Raw genomic sequence first — 16,621 nt, 5'->3', positions numbered from 1 at the left:
AGTCTTTGAAAGCACTTCAGCAACAATTCAGAAACTGGAGGCCAACATCCGCCATGAAATTGCTGATATTCTATAGCTATGCTGCAGAATACATTGCGCCACAGCTTTGTCGCTCGACTGCACGAGAGCTCCGAGAATGATGCTCGACGGCGTTACGTCATTTTCAAAATTTGATTCACATATATTGCATCAAACTCCCAAGACTGTCTCACACCCCTATACTTGTACGTCACAGTTATGTCAGTAGATTAGGTTATTTTACGACGCTTTATCAACATCTCAGGTTATTTGGCGTCTGTATGAGATGAAGGTGATAATGCCCGTGAAATGAGTCCGGGGTCCAGCACCGAAAGTTACCCACCATTACAGTGTTATATCATAACAAAGTGATTGTCACCAGTTAAAATCGGGCGTGCTTTCTGGATCACCTTGTATTTAGTCAACAGTTATTTCTAGGGGAGAGTTGGGTAGTATCGGACATCGGGTAATATCGGACAGTGCGTTTCTTTCATCTACCACCAGATGATACCTGAATGACATGGTTACGTTTCTGTATGCGACATCACAGAAACGTAACCATGTCATTCAGGTACTATTATCTGGTGGTAAATGAAAGAAACTCACCGTCCGATATTACCCGATGTCCGATACTACCCAACTCTCCTCTATATGGTACGTAAATTCATGGAAACAATCAAATATATTGAAATATATGTAATTAAACATGATAAGGATGCAGAATGAAACTGGCATGATGAATATATTGAAGGAGGAGTAGGTTGTTAAATGTTATGTTTTATTTAACGACGCTCGCAACTGCAGAGGTTATATCAGCGTCGCCGGATGTGCCGGAATTTTGTCCCGCAGGAGTTCTTTTACATGCCAGTAAATCTACTGACATGAGCCTGTCGCATTTAAGCACACTTAAATGCCATCGACCTGGCCCGGGATCGAACCCGCAACCTTGGGCATAGAAGTCCAGCGCTATACCAACTTGCCAACCAGATAGACTAAGGAGGAGTAGGAAGACTACACCTTATGTCGATGTAGATTGTGTTTCTCTGACAGTGAAAAAAATTAAGAAGGGAAAACGGTTATTTATAAAAAAAAATACTCAAATCTAAATACAGTATATTATTTTTTTTTTTTTAATTTTCAAGGGGGGTTCAAACCCGGTAAACCCTCCCCCATTGCGTACGCACCTGCTGTAGATATCAATTAAGAAGAATGTCCCATATTTACTCGAGGCGACGGCATTTGAGGAAACGGTCGTCTGCTAGCGTTTGCATCGAGAGAGAGAGAGAGAGCATACAGCCAAAGTCTAGTATATACAGTCACGAAGCTTGAGTTGTGAGGGTGCTAGGAACAATAGACTGTGCATTGCCTGTAATGAGGCGATAGTAGCGATCCTAGTGGTTAACAACTACCTATGTATGCATATTTACTAAGTATTGAGCTTCGTGACTGTATATATTAGACTGTGATACAGCACTACCACAATGTACTTCACGCATGCCTACAGCACAAATAGCACAGGAGAAAATTTGAATTCTCAAAAGACAACAATGACCTTAGCCATTGATTACTATAAACATAACACCAAACAACCCTGATTCCTGCACTAACAATTCTTTGCACGGTTCGCAGATCCACACCACATGCTTCCGCAGTCGCTTCTTGAGCGTTGGCAACGTTTGCAGCCAGCACCATGATAGCCGGCAGCGATCTGTTCGTCAATGTTTTTAAAATAATTATATACCTTAAACACTCCTTCCCGCGTCTGCCTGTGCAGTACTCGCCTTTTTACAGTCTCTTCTTCCATTTATTTATCTTACATACACACAGTATGTGTTAGTTTTACATATTCAATGTATTGAAACACTCACACGTGAACAAACGAACTCGGAAAGCACTCGTTACTGATTCCGATTGGTTCTACAATACAAGCTTGTCACGTCACATGTTAGAAATCATGGTCGTTAGCCATGCTAGAAATGCTACAGCACATATAACAGCCCATCGCCTTCCCAGTTGCCATAGACTCTTAAGATATTTTCGAAAAAACTTCGAGACTGTCCATCCGATGTTCACAAACTAGTGAGGATTTTTAACAAGCACGTAGTGATGTAAATGCCATTTCCGCCTCTGCCTATTTTTTTGACGATTATAATAAAGAATCCTATTCTAAGATTGGGACTCCATTAGGTCGGATCCTGTTCGTCGTGTATAGTAGGATGACATGAGTATGGAAGTAGACAAAATGGATGGAAATGGTGATACTGACGGCGTCATGAGTCCAAGGTCCGTAGCCGAAACTTACCCAGTATTTGCTCTCAGAAGGTTCAAGGAAAACCTTCGAAAAGCTTTCAACCAGACAATTTGTCCAAACCAGAATTCGATCCCGGGCCCGCTACTTTGGCAGTCAGGCACGCTGACCAAAGCGATGGACCTAGTGGGGATTTTCACTGTCATATTCTTAAATTGGAGCATCATATTCACTATACATCATGAGTATCACGCAGGCCTAATATTCATCACAAGTCCATGAAAGAAAATCACACACACACACACACACACACACACACACACACACACACACACACACACACACACACACACACACACACACACACACACACACACACACACACACACACACACACACACACACACACACACACACACACACACACACACACACACACACACACACACACACACACACACACACACACACACACACACACACACACACACACACACACACACACACACACACACACACACACACACACACACACACACACACACACACACACACACACACACACACACACACACACACACACACACACACACACACACACACACACACACACACACACACACACACACACACACACACACACACACACACACACACACACACACACACACACACACACACACACACACACACACACACACACACACACACACACACACACACACACACACACACACACACACACACACACACACACACACACACACACACACACACACACACACACACACACACACACACACACACACACACACACACACACACACACACACACACACACACACACACACACACACACACACACACACACACACACACACACACACACACACACACACACACACACACACACACACACACACACACACACACACACACACACACACACACACACACACACACACACACACACACACACACACACACACACACACACACACACACACACACACACACACACACACACACACACACACACACACACACACACACACACACACACACACACACACACACACACACACACACACACACACACACACACACACACACACACACACACACACACACACACACACACACACACACACACACACACACACACACACACACACACACACACACACACACACACACACACACACACACACACACACACACACACACACACACACACACACACACACACACACACACACACACACACACACACACACACACACACACACACACACACACACACACACACACACACACACACACACACACACACACACACACACACACACACACACACACACACACACACACACACACACACACACACACACACACACACACACACACACACACACACACACACACACACACACACACACACACACACACACACACACACACACACACACACACACACACACACACACACACACACACACACACACAGATATATATATATATAGACACACATCTTGATTATACAACTTTTAACACTATATCACTTCGGAATATGTATTATATATCTTTCTTGTGTTAAATTCTATCGTACCTGGTTAACATGTTTCGGTCAGTTATGGACCTTCTTTAGAACTGGTTGTTGCTAGTCTTGGCGCCTTTTGTTTTGTTTCCTGTAGGGGTGTGTTTGTGTAGTGTAATGTGGAGTCAAAGAGTGTGTGTTCTGAAATTGAGTTGTGTGTTGAGAATTTCATTTGGACGTGTTTTTGTGTGTCTGAATATTTCGTATTGTTCTAGTGTGTTTAGTTTCTGGCTTTTTAGTTGGATGTGTAGAATTTCCATGTCTGTGTTGCTGTCTCTGTAGGTGTGGATAGCATTTGTAATGTGTTCTGCATATGTGGAAGTGTTTTGTAATTTTGTTATGGCTGTGATGTATTCTTTGTAACGTGTTTGAAATGATCTACCTGTCTGTCCTATGCAGAAGTTATTGCAAGTGTTACATTTGAGTTTGTATACGCCTGTGTGGTTGTATTTGTTTGTGTGTTGAGATGTTTTTGTACAGTATTATTTGTTCTGTATGCGATTTGTATATATATATATATATATATATATATATATATATATATATATTGAAATTATGTTTTCGGAAAATTAATATTATACTGTATTAGATTAGTAAAGGTACAGAAAGTACAAAAATCTTGTTTTAATGACATGTCTATAAAACGGCCACTCGAATGAAAACATAGAATTTCTGTCCGTACAATTCCAAGTTGTTTCCAACACTCAAATAGAGTACAGCTCGTGATTTTCCATTCCACTATCGAGAAATAAAAAGAACGGTTTCGGACCGGATAACAGACCTTGATACATCATCTACAGTAGTAAAGAACCAACTTTTGACCAAATTACATGGAACATATAGTTGGTATCATCAGACATGGGTTCATTATGCATGTTCTTCAAATCGTTTAATAAATGGTATATTTCCGTTCGAGATCGACATGACTTTCCTTATTATTTCTTACAATTTATTTATATATAATTTACGGCTTCATAAAATGTTCAACATGATCATATTATACTACATCATTTTTGTAGCACACAGAAGCCGAAAGGTGTGTATATCCTTGTAAATCTTCTTCATATAACTTCTGTGAATAAGGCTAGTATCTCACACAAGCTAATGGCTAGAAGAAGTAAAAATGGAGTTTTCGAGGCCACGAAAGCAAAATCACGGAACATCGTTTCACGACGTTGAAGAGAAGAAATCTCACGAATGTATGCATAATTATTACAAGTTTTGTAGAAAAGAGAAAATTGAGGCTAGTAACTTTAAAAAAATAAATACTTAATACATCGTGAAATTACAAGAGTTTTAAGCTAACTACACCCTACGTCTAGCAATTCAGTTCAAAACCTTTTATAAACGGAACTGTTCCAATTGTTCGTGAGATATTTATGTGATTTAAATTTTCTTTAAATTTTTTTTTACTTTTTTTAATTCACTAGGTGCATTTAAATAATAGTGCTCATGCGGCCAGTTTGTCAATAAAAACTAAACAAATGCTTATAATTGAGGACGTAGCTGCAATAAGGGCCCATATTCCAAAATGCTGTTCTGAGATATATAGAGTTGAATTTTTTTTAAATAGTGCAGGGCCTATATATTAAAATAAATAGGTTTATCAGCATTACTGTTCAAAATTTCTCAACGAAACTTTGTGGGTATAACAAAGAAACTACGGAAAATCGATTTATGCATTCTGCGGAAAAATGACCTATGGGGCTATGGGCCCTTATTGCAGCTACGTCCTTATTATTAGTGTGTGAACGCAGTTGTTTAAATTTTGTTACAGATGTCAGTTTATCACATAGAGTTGCTAGAAGAAGACGACGATGATGATGTGGTGGTGGTAGTAATAGTAATTATGATAACAGTAATAGTAATGCTAATACAGCGTAGTACAGGGACATAATTTTATTTTTACTTCAATTTTTATTGTACCAGAGTTTTTGAATGTATTTCCCTCCCACCCTTCAACCGTCTTCCACACAGATCCAAGACCGCATATACAGTCATAGTAGCCACAGTACGTTCCAAAAATATGTTCGCATTTTCCAGTGACAAAAGAGCTTTCAATATTGAATCATTTTCGCACAGGTACTGTCATTTGCCTACGTCGTATCCCGGTTTCCCCAACGAGCTTTTATTCGCCAGCTAGTGGCTGGGCTGTCTTAGCTCTTTTCTGAGAACAATAATTTCTGTTAGGAATTGGACGTCTACGTAATATTATACAACTGTTTAAAATAACTTAAATAAAAGGGCCTCGTTAAGTAATTAACTGTCACGTGATTTCCCTCCTTTCTACGACCCTACGACAGAACCACTTGGACGGACAGTAGATAGTATGTCTGAGTAATTTTATCTTTTCGGGCAGAAGTGAAGATTGGATTTACAGTACGTAACATACTATTTTATAGAGTAGGTACAGAATTATTTCAACATGAGTTACTAGTACGAAGAACTGGTAATTGGAATTAAGTACAATATGCTATAGTGCGATAATATGCACATTAGAACTGAAGCCTGTATCGAAATGTGTTTAAATATCCATATTATGATTATTTTTCAATTTAACTTCATTCTCTATATTGTACGCTAATGTGTTGTAGACAGTAGGCCTATAATATACACTGCATAATGAATACGTACACATGGACACCTCAGTTCGTGAGTGAAAACACTCATTGTTAATACTGTACTGTATTTTGATTAAACAAAAACCTAATGAAAATGATTAAACTCAAAAGCGCAATATTTCCTAGTTTACATAAATGGATGAACTACTTTTCTTCCCTCCTATACCTAGTAAAGTGATTTGTTTGTATATTACGTCAGTATCATCGAACTCCAGTCGTGGAAGGGGATAGAAAACGGCGTTGATCCAGAGGTATAGGCAAGTTAATATTAAAAATGTTAGTAAAAATAAAATGATGTCCCTGTAGTAGTAGTTGTAGTTCAGTCAACTGTCCGAAGGCACCACTTATGAGGCAGCTAAGCCAGGAGATAATGGGGCAGGTTGGCCAGTTCCTTTCCCCCTCCATTGCATACATCGCCGACTAGGTACATATTACACTAGTCAGACTTCAGAAGTATACAAATAATTGCTCTTCCTCTGACACATATCGTCAAGTGAGATGTACTGCCTGATAATAGACGTACATATCAACCAGAACTTCAATCAGAAGATAACAGCGTAATAGTGAAGTTATTTATGGTGCCGATAATGGTGTGATGGTGTTGACTGTGATCTACTAATGGCGAAAGTGAGGAGAAACTAAAAATTCTGCTCCATAGTCGTTTTGTTCACCCCCCAACTATCATGCGATTGTCGTGTAGGTAATGATTTATTTTAACGATCCTTTAAATCCACGTCAGCTATTCAGAGTCAGAGAAAATGACAGGACGTTAAGGTGAGTGGGTAGTGGTGTCTGTACGAGTAAAGAATTTGAGTATAAAAGTTCAGTTCAATATTGTTAGACTAAGAGCCATATTCGTAGACATTCTTAGCGCGGGCTTCCAGTGGATGATCAGCGAACTAACGTTTTTCGTACTCTTAAACCAGTGTTAGCGACATGATGATATGAATCCTGTACAAGTAATCAGTCGATAGCCGGGGCTAGTTCAGCACACTCGTAGCGCGGGCTAATGAAATGTCTATGAATAGCACCCTTAGTGTTCAGATCGGAACAAAAATTGCCATGGTTATACAATCAATAAATGAGAGGGGCCCAGGCAAAATTCACTGTCACTACAGCCATTCAAAACTCAACTTAGGCCTATTTAGTTATTATTCTCTTCTATCAATCTATCATTCGGGATAATGAATCGCCGTATCGGTGACTCCACGTCAACAACGGAAATATTCACTCTCTCAGATAACAGAGTCTATTAAGGCCTTATCTGGAAATTATCACCTAATTGTGGGTTGCAAGATTGTAATAAATGATAATAACCAATGAGTTCGATTATCCTGCATGCCTGTTATCATAATTATGATAGTAAAAAGACTCACACTTGCAAACTCAGATATTTAAATTTCAAGGAATATAGTTAAGTCAAAAGTTCAATCTTAACCAAATTCAAAAATGTACAATATATAAATATAAAGTATACCAGTTCAAATATTACTGAACTAAACGAAAATTTGAATTCTCCTTCAAAAGAAAAACTTGTCAATACTGAACACGACAGCGATAAAATTTCTCTAAAAAAACCTGGATACGACAAAATTTGATAAATCACAGGAGAAATTACAAAATTCTACAAATATAAATTACATAAATGAAATCCCTTATCGACTCTCTAACGTTGACATTTATTTGACGAAACGGAACTGTGAAGTAACGATCAGCACGTCTGGCTGCGAAACCAGGTGGCCCGGGTTCGAATCCCGGTCGGGGAAAGTTACCTGGTTGAGGTTTTTTCCGAGGTAACTTTCGGTGCTGGACTCCGGACTCATTTCACCGGCATTATCACCTTCATAATATCATTCAGACGCTAAATAACCTAGATGTTGATACAGCGTCGTAAAATAACCCAATAAAAAACGAAACGGAATAACGAGGTGTAAAATTTTAAATTACGCTATGTTTTATTTAATGACGCTCTCAACTGCCGAGCTTATATCAGCATCGCCGGTGTACCGGAATTTGTCCCGCAGTTCTTTCACATGCCAGTAAATCTACTGACATGAGCCTGTCGCATTTAAGCACACTTAAATGCCATCGACCTGGGCGGGATCGAACCCGCAACTTCGGGCACTGCCGACTGCGCCAGCAGACCGACCCAGAGGTGTATTTCTAAACAGAAGTGTCCTGCTCTGGGATTTCGGTAGTAACTTAACGGTAGTAGTTGTCTTCGTAGCTGTAGTCTTCATGTTACCTTTTATAAACGCAAAATTTGACGATAATATGAAAATCATGAAAGTGCCCTTGCGCCCTGCCCCCCGGTATCGAAAAATTGTACCCTGGCGCCCACAAGGCCTGAAATATACTCCTAGGAATAACTGGTCTAACTTTCACGAAAGATTCTAATGATCATCATTATCGCAATATGTTGATCAAAATTAAAAGCTGTTTCAGGCAATGTTATGAACAATGAACGTGACAAACATTGAAGTGGAACTACCAATACTTCCTAAAGGAAATTAATAAATCACAGTCAAAACCTTAATCGTGGTGACGATGGTGAAATAAGAAGTAAAATTTAATTTAATTATGATGATAAGTTCAATGAAATTAAACGCAAAATAAATATGGGAAATGCCTGTTATTAATCGGTTGAGAAGGTTTTGTCATCTAGTCTGCTTTCAAAAAAGCTGAAAGTTAGAATTTATAAAACAGTTATATTACCGGTTGTTCTGTATGGTTGTGAAACTTGGACTCTCACTTTGAGAGAGGAACAGAAGTTGGGAGTGTTTGAGAATAAGGTGCTTAGGAAAATATTTGGGGCTAAGAGGGATGAAGTTATAGGAGAATGGAGAAATTTACACAACGCAGAATTGCACGAATTTTATTCTTCACCTGACATAATTAGGAAAATTACATCCAGACGTTTAAGATGGGAAGGGCATGTACTACATATGAGCGAATCCAAAAATGCATTATAGTGTGTTAGTTGGGAGGCCATAAGGAAAAATACCTTTGAGGAGGCCGAGACGTAGATGGGAGGACAATATTAAAACAGATTTGAGGACGGTGGGATATGATGATAGGACTGGATTAATCTTGCTTAGGAATGGCGGATTTATGTGAGGGCGGCAATGAACCTCCGGGTTCTCTAAAAGCGATTTGTAAGTAAGTAAGATAAGTTCTGTAAGTTCACAATTTATTCTTGTATTGGAGAGCAAGAGAGTTAATGGCTTTATTGACCAGAAGTCAGCATTAGTTAAAAACTACAATAACTTACTGCCACAATTTCTTTAAATCCATACACCATTGAAAGAAAGAATAGAAATATAAATTAGTTAAAATTAACCAATTATTTAAAAAACTGATACTTCTTCACACATCCTGAGTAGGTCCTTTTTTCTCATAGTTTTATATTATTTTATTTTCTTTTTCAGCATCATAATATTCTCTTTATTCCTATTTCTGCCAGACCACCTGTAGAAGAATCTCCGCTTCTTATTTAGTTAATCTACGTACACAATATCTATCATATCTCTGATAAATGTGATCTTCAAATTTAATTAAACTTTTAAGGAATAAAAACTCTCAAAGAAAATGGCCTATTTGTAAGACGCTTAATATTTTTCATTTTCATTCAGACCTATGTCAAAGATGTTGGAACATCCCTGCAAGTCCTTACCATATTTTGTCTCAAAAATGTTTTACGCATTTACTGTAAGCACATTTTAAGAAAAGTAGCATTGTGCTAAAAAAATAGACTTTTAATATTGATAGCATACATAATATCATTAACGGTCTTATTTTTTCTCACACAGGATATGTGCAAAACAATATTTGCTCACCGTTCAAGGAGTAAAGCTATCAAAACGAAAGTAATCCATCTTCGAGCACCTGAAAAACCACAATTTTTCTTCTAAAATCTACGCTAAGTTCCATTACTACAAATAAAAGCACTAATCCTGGATTCAGCATCTGAAAAGTGTGTGAAAGAAACCTATCCGTATTATAGACTAAATACCTAGCCTAAATTAGTCACCAATAAATCAGGCAACATGCTAGAAACTACGATTTTTCTATGGATAGACGTGTGAAAATTGCGTGCACCCACACACACACGAGCGCGCGCTCGCATGCACGCACACCCACACCACACACACACACACACAGGGGCGCAGACGCAAGACCACAATATATACTAATATTCACTTCTCACTTGCTACAAGACCTTTTTATGCTGCACTGACCCTCATAATAAATATGGTAGTTACTGCAGTTTATGGAGGAGGAAATGAACTGGCCATTCTAACCCATTATTTCTTGGCTTAGTTGCCTCATGAGTGATTCCTTATTGGTTTAACTTGTGGGGTTCAGACATGTCTTCGGACAGTTGACTAAACAACAACTGCAGTTTGACAAAATCGTAGTCTAATTTGTTCGTACTTCAAGAAATCACATTCTTGAAACTTTTTCTTGAAAGGGGGAATAACGTCCTTGCAGTATCATCAGCGAATAGGGATTATAAAGAATGGACACTGAGCGAATTTTCCTGTGTTTTGTTTCTCTGTGCGCCGGCGTTTAGTTCCACTTTCAAGCGCTAGAGGTTAGTGTAATCGAGCATACGCTAAGATAATAATTGAGTATAGAGTTGAGACACAGGATCCAAACATCGCCTACCTTATTGCATAATCCAGTAACGCTTTGCTGCAAATAAATTCAAGTCAACAGCTTTTCCTTATTTCTCAATGACAAACTAGTAGTAATAGTAATTTTTTATATTTCAGATATAATAAATTATATTATAAAATAATATATATTATAAAATTATGTATCAAATTCGTTTAATATTTGTATATAATATAATATAGGTATATGGTTTTACTTCTCATAAGAGTTTTGCTTTTCCATTTTCACTGCTATCAAATCATTAGGCCTACATATTTTAATTGTTGTTGGGGTCAACGTCTCAACTCTCATTATAAAGCAACTCTAGAGTCTAGACATTACAGTTAATGACGGATTTATTATTTTATGGATCCAATTTATTTTGAGTACATAATGTACCTAGATGTATTAATTATGTGTCATATTTCCGCTGTGTCGACTGCTAGCTGGTGTGATGTCAGCGCCAACTCTAGGGAGAAAGCAGAATCTCACGCTCTAGCTACCTTGAAGGTCACTGAAATCAGTCCGGCTACATCAAAGGTACCGACGCGAAGTGTCCATTCTTTATAATCCCTATTCGCTGGTATCATCTTTTCAATACGGATGTGAATGCTGAACGTTAACAAAGAAAAAAAGTTAGGTGGCATCGACAGAGATTAAAAACGTCGCGAGCGGTGGCAGGCTATCGAAGAACAGATGAAAAGAAAAACGACGATATGTTAGACGAAAGCTCCAGATATTCAATCTACACGGTAGAAGGGAAAGATCTACTTGTCACATTCATTAACTTACTAACAAGTTTCAACTGCCGGCTTATTGCGTTATAAACATTACGCTATAGATTACAGTCTACAATATTCCTCTTGAGATACGGTACACGTAAAAGTAAAAATAGAAAGTAGGCCTATAAGACAAAATCTAACATAATGAATAATATTTCGGGTTCATTCTGCCGGGGAAAGTGAGATAACAATGCTGGTATTCAGGGGTGTACAAAGAGTCAAAGGGATGATGCACATAACACTAATATCCAATAAAACCAGGCTTCTTCTACGGCAGATTTCTTCTTTTGTCAGCATTAAAACTTAACATTTCTTTCCTAGTAGGCTATTTTACTTCACAGCTTCATCTACACTTATACAAAAAAGGTTCCCTGGCCTGTGGTCATCAGTTATCACTTCTTAAGTTATTGAACCTTGTAACTGACATCAAATCTCGCAAGTCTATATAGTCACTTATCCTGTTGAGGTTGATTACTCATATAGAGATAGTGAAATAATATAAATTTATGCAAAGCTATTGGCATGATACAAAATATCCTTACATTATATTTCAAAGGAGCTGGTACAATGTCATAAGACGCCTGGCAATGTGCTATGTGTTTCTCAAATAATACTACCGGTACTTGTCTTCAACGTGTGGTTTAATGGGCCACATTGTAAATTTAATATTAATGCGACTAATACATTGTAGACATGTGACATGGTATTATAAGATTGACAATTCATAACAAAATATGTCAATTAAAGAATTCATTTGGGAGTTCGTAAAGACGAAGTTAGTATGGTAGTCCACAGGATGTTTTCAATTATTGTTTAAAATGATTCTTACATACTAGAACAAAGTGCTTCGGTTTGTTTTGATAGTCCCATTCAACTTTCGTTGAAGCTTTATTAATAAAAACACATATAAAGAGATGCATGTTCCTCTGTGTTATGTTATGGAACATGGATTATTTTACGACGCTGTATCAACATCTAGGTTATTTAGCGTCTGAATGAAATTAAGGTGATAATGCCGGTGAAATGAGTCCGGGTCTAGCACCGAAAGTTACCCAGCATTTGCTCTTATTGGGTTGAGGGAAAACCCCGAAAAAAACCTCAACCAGGTAACTTGCCCTGATCGGAATTCGAACCCGGGCCATCTGGTTTCACGGCCAGACGAGCTGACCGTTACTCCACAGGTGTGGACTATGGAACATGAATTTCTATCCTATCGCCTCCAAAGTTCATGAAACTTACATAGGCCTCTGTCCATTTCATTATGGTACCTACGTTATGGTACATGAATTTACATACATATACTAGATAAGTATATCTCCTTTAAACATAAAGTTCATGAAACCTATATTTGAAATGTAATGAGAAAATAATATTATTCCAAATAGTACGATGACAGTCTTTCGCTATATCGTAATTCATATCACCACGTATCCTGCCTCTTCATCAATAATTATTTTTCTTCTTGAAAGTCAGAAAGTGAAATTATAAGCATGTTCCATTCAAAGTAGAAACAGATACTGGCATTCCTATAACAAGTGACACTGAAACTTCCAACTTGCATTTTTCAAAGTTCTGCAGTGCGGTAATTTGTGACAGGTTAGGTTAGTTTCGGTTTTTCGTATGCCTTGCATGTATGAATCTGTGACATGTTGGGTTGGGTTAGGTTAGGCTTTTGATGTGCTTTGCATATAGGCTACTAAGTGAAGTGAAATATGCATTTCGCGTTCATATTGAATTGCTCTACCTCTTTATTTCACGTGTTAAACAATCACATTCAGGTTACCTCCACCGATAAATTCTTTCCAATTTTTAGCTATTTTCTAACATGTTTTGGCTAAACTAGCGTTGAAGTAGTTCTTTTCGTACTTCATGTATACACTTTGCATATACGAATCTGTGACAGGTTAGGTTTGGTTAGATTCTGCTTTTGTCATGCATTGCATATATGATTAACTACATCCAAAAAAAATTCGTAAGTTATACCAAAAAACCCACGTAAGTTCAACTATTTTCACTTCTAAAATCACAGGAACTATCTCGCCGCTAGTTTCATCAATGTTTTCAAGACAATTGTCGTCCTATATGAATTATTTACATTCTCTCCGAACCCCAGATACTTAAAAAAAACCAAGACATGTTTCAATGCTCAGTACCGGTTCTACAAACGATACATCACCCTTTATAAAGTTGAGTGAATATAGCATACATTACTAACCACTCTGGATAAGAATAAATTTTAAGACAAAAGTGTATAAGGCAACTTTTATGAGTAATAAGACATTTACGGATTAATTAATTAATCTTAATGGAAAAAAGAAATAGGCTTACAAACCTCTTTCACTTTAAGTCTTCTTTCACGTGCTACTGGATCAGCATCCTCCCCACCATTAGTATCCGGATAGTGATCACTTGGTGCTGGAGGAATTGTGATAATCTTGTTATGAGGTGGTACAGATATTTCTTCCACTACAACTTCCACTTGTTTCTGAGAAGCACTGGTTTTCTGAGAAGAACTCACACTCACTAGAGGATTTGCCTGATAAACAGTGTCTGGTCTTTCTAAAACCTTTTGGTTTCTCATTTTATCAATTTCCACATCCTCTTCAATTTTTGCTAAGAGTTTTGCTTTATCCTCAATTTTATGAGGATCAGGATGTTCGAAATCATCGTGCCTAAATAACTTACCTCCTCCCGGAATTTCACTTAGTTCATCACCGTGTGGCGGAGCAGGAATTAATAATTCAGGACCTGCCTTTTGCATATGTTTATACACATTATACACACTGTTCACTGTGTTCGAGCCACCCCTAAATTCGGGCAGGAAAAAGAAAGCTCCGAAACACACCACACCAAATGTTAAAAACACTAACAGGATTAAATATTTTTCTCTAGGTCGAAATGATCGTCGAGAAAACGACGGTACCGGAACACCATTTACAAACCGCTGGTACGTAGGGATAATGCCAGTAGATGCCATTTTTCACAATTTTTGACAGAGCTCGTTCAACACATATCTAACCTGCAGACGCCATTCGAGAGAACTGTGTCAAGTTGTCAACATTTCAAACACTGCCATCTTGATTTCTGTCAAGCATTATGGGTGCTCTAATTGGCAGTGAACTAAAAGTGGTATAATCAGTGCAATAGCAAAGAGAAAGCAAACAAAAAAGCTTCCAACTGACTTCTTCTAGTTTGAAGATGTTTACCAGGCTGCAGCACAAACTGCGCCCAAGAAGCCTGAACTCTAGCGACAGTCTTTGAAAACGAAACTTGTATAATTGCTGGAGCTCGATTACACAACCGCCAATTTTATTATCGATATGAAACAATATAATACAATTGTAAATCAAAGCTGTAGCAATTATGTATTCTACAGCATTTCATTGGTAATAGGAGGAGCCTGGATTGCAATTCGTATATATAGTACTGTCACAGTCTAGTATATACAGTCGCGAAGCTCAATACTAGTAAATATGCAAACATTAGGTAGTTGCTCACCACTAGGGTCGCTAATATCGCCTCATTACAGGCAATGCAAAATAGTACCGTCACAGTCTATTGTTTCTAGCACCGTCAAAACTCAAGCTTCGTGACTGTATATAGTAGACTGTGGTACTGTACAAGAAAAGTCTGAAATAAACGAACATAGTGACATGTACGGCAAGAGAAAAGTTATAACTATAGAATGTGATCTGTATGCAATTCCCAATGATCTTTGGTGTCGAATAAAAGCTGGCAACACAACAATCTAATTTTGACTATGGTGGGCAGAAACACTTGTTTAAAAATTAAATTAAATACAAACCATACCAGCACACATAAATAATAATGCACGAGTTAATAAATGAAAAAAAGGCCAAACTAGAAAAACCCACAAAATACTTGGTGGTATTAATGAAAATGGTCCCCTTGACCTCTATGGGCTATCACGCCATGGATTTATTTAACTTTACATAGACAGGACTCGTCATTCACCCATAGCAGAAGTCGACGATCATGTAACCAATATAAGGATAACGTGTGATTAGCATAATCCCCCAAGCCGTTATATCTGGCTTTCAACAGTTTTTCACTACTCACTCCGGCTTCCCAAACTGAACACGATGCTCGGTGGACATCATCCCATAGACTTGCCGAAATTTCATGAAAAAAATATCTTCCCTTGTGAGACTTGATCCAGCGCATATTCCCTTCCACTACTCTAATGTACGGAGCTTTGGACCATGCAGTGCACAGTAAAACATATAGCATTGTTTCATATTGTTATATTGGAAGAGTAAATAAACGGATATGAAATCGAGATTAGAAACGTAGTGATTATAGCTGTAAAAATATCACTATCGTTACAGCATATCAACTTCTAATAACTTTGCATTGCCTTTGATTTGTGTTCATAATTTCCATACATGTTCCACAATCCTGATTAGTAACAGTAATATCACATAGCTTTCGAAATTGAAGTTGTTGTAACTCCTACACCGGGGAATTTTGAGTCTCTTTCATAGTTTTCGTTTGACATTTTGGCATTCTTTTCGAGGTCTGTGCTGTAAGTTCAAAATAGCTTCACACATAATATAAAAATCTATAAAAAGCAAAAAAGCAAACCGGCCACTGCACTATTCCAATAAATGGAGCAATGCACCTGGAGTCTGAAAATCTTAACAAAATAAGTGCAGATGGAAGTCCCATTAGGCAACCT

At 38.0% G+C, this 16,621-nt stretch overlaps 1 protein-coding gene across 1 annotated transcript in view; it reads right to left on the bottom strand.

Annotated features, from left to right (window-relative positions):
* The window catches only part of alpha-Man-Ia (alpha-Mannosidase class I a), a 333,187-nt gene extending 318,154 nt beyond the window's left edge, over positions 1 to 15,033 (bottom strand). Inside the window, exon 1 of the mRNA XM_069844455.1 lies at positions 14,255 to 15,033. Coding sequence (XP_069700556.1) covers positions 14,255 to 14,899 — 645 coding nt within the window. The 5' untranslated portion in view covers positions 14,900 to 15,033. The remainder of the gene's footprint in view (positions 1 to 14,254) is intronic.
* Between the last annotated feature and the right edge of the window lie 1,588 nt (positions 15,034 to 16,621).

This window comes from Periplaneta americana, chromosome 13 (assembly GCF_040183065.1).
Source record: "Periplaneta americana isolate PAMFEO1 chromosome 13, P.americana_PAMFEO1_priV1, whole genome shotgun sequence".
In the NCBI taxonomy this organism is placed as follows: Eukaryota; Metazoa; Arthropoda; class Insecta; order Blattodea; family Blattidae; genus Periplaneta; species Periplaneta americana.
Note: the sequence above shows the minus strand (reverse complement) of the source record. Positions and strands in the feature narration are given on the sequence as shown.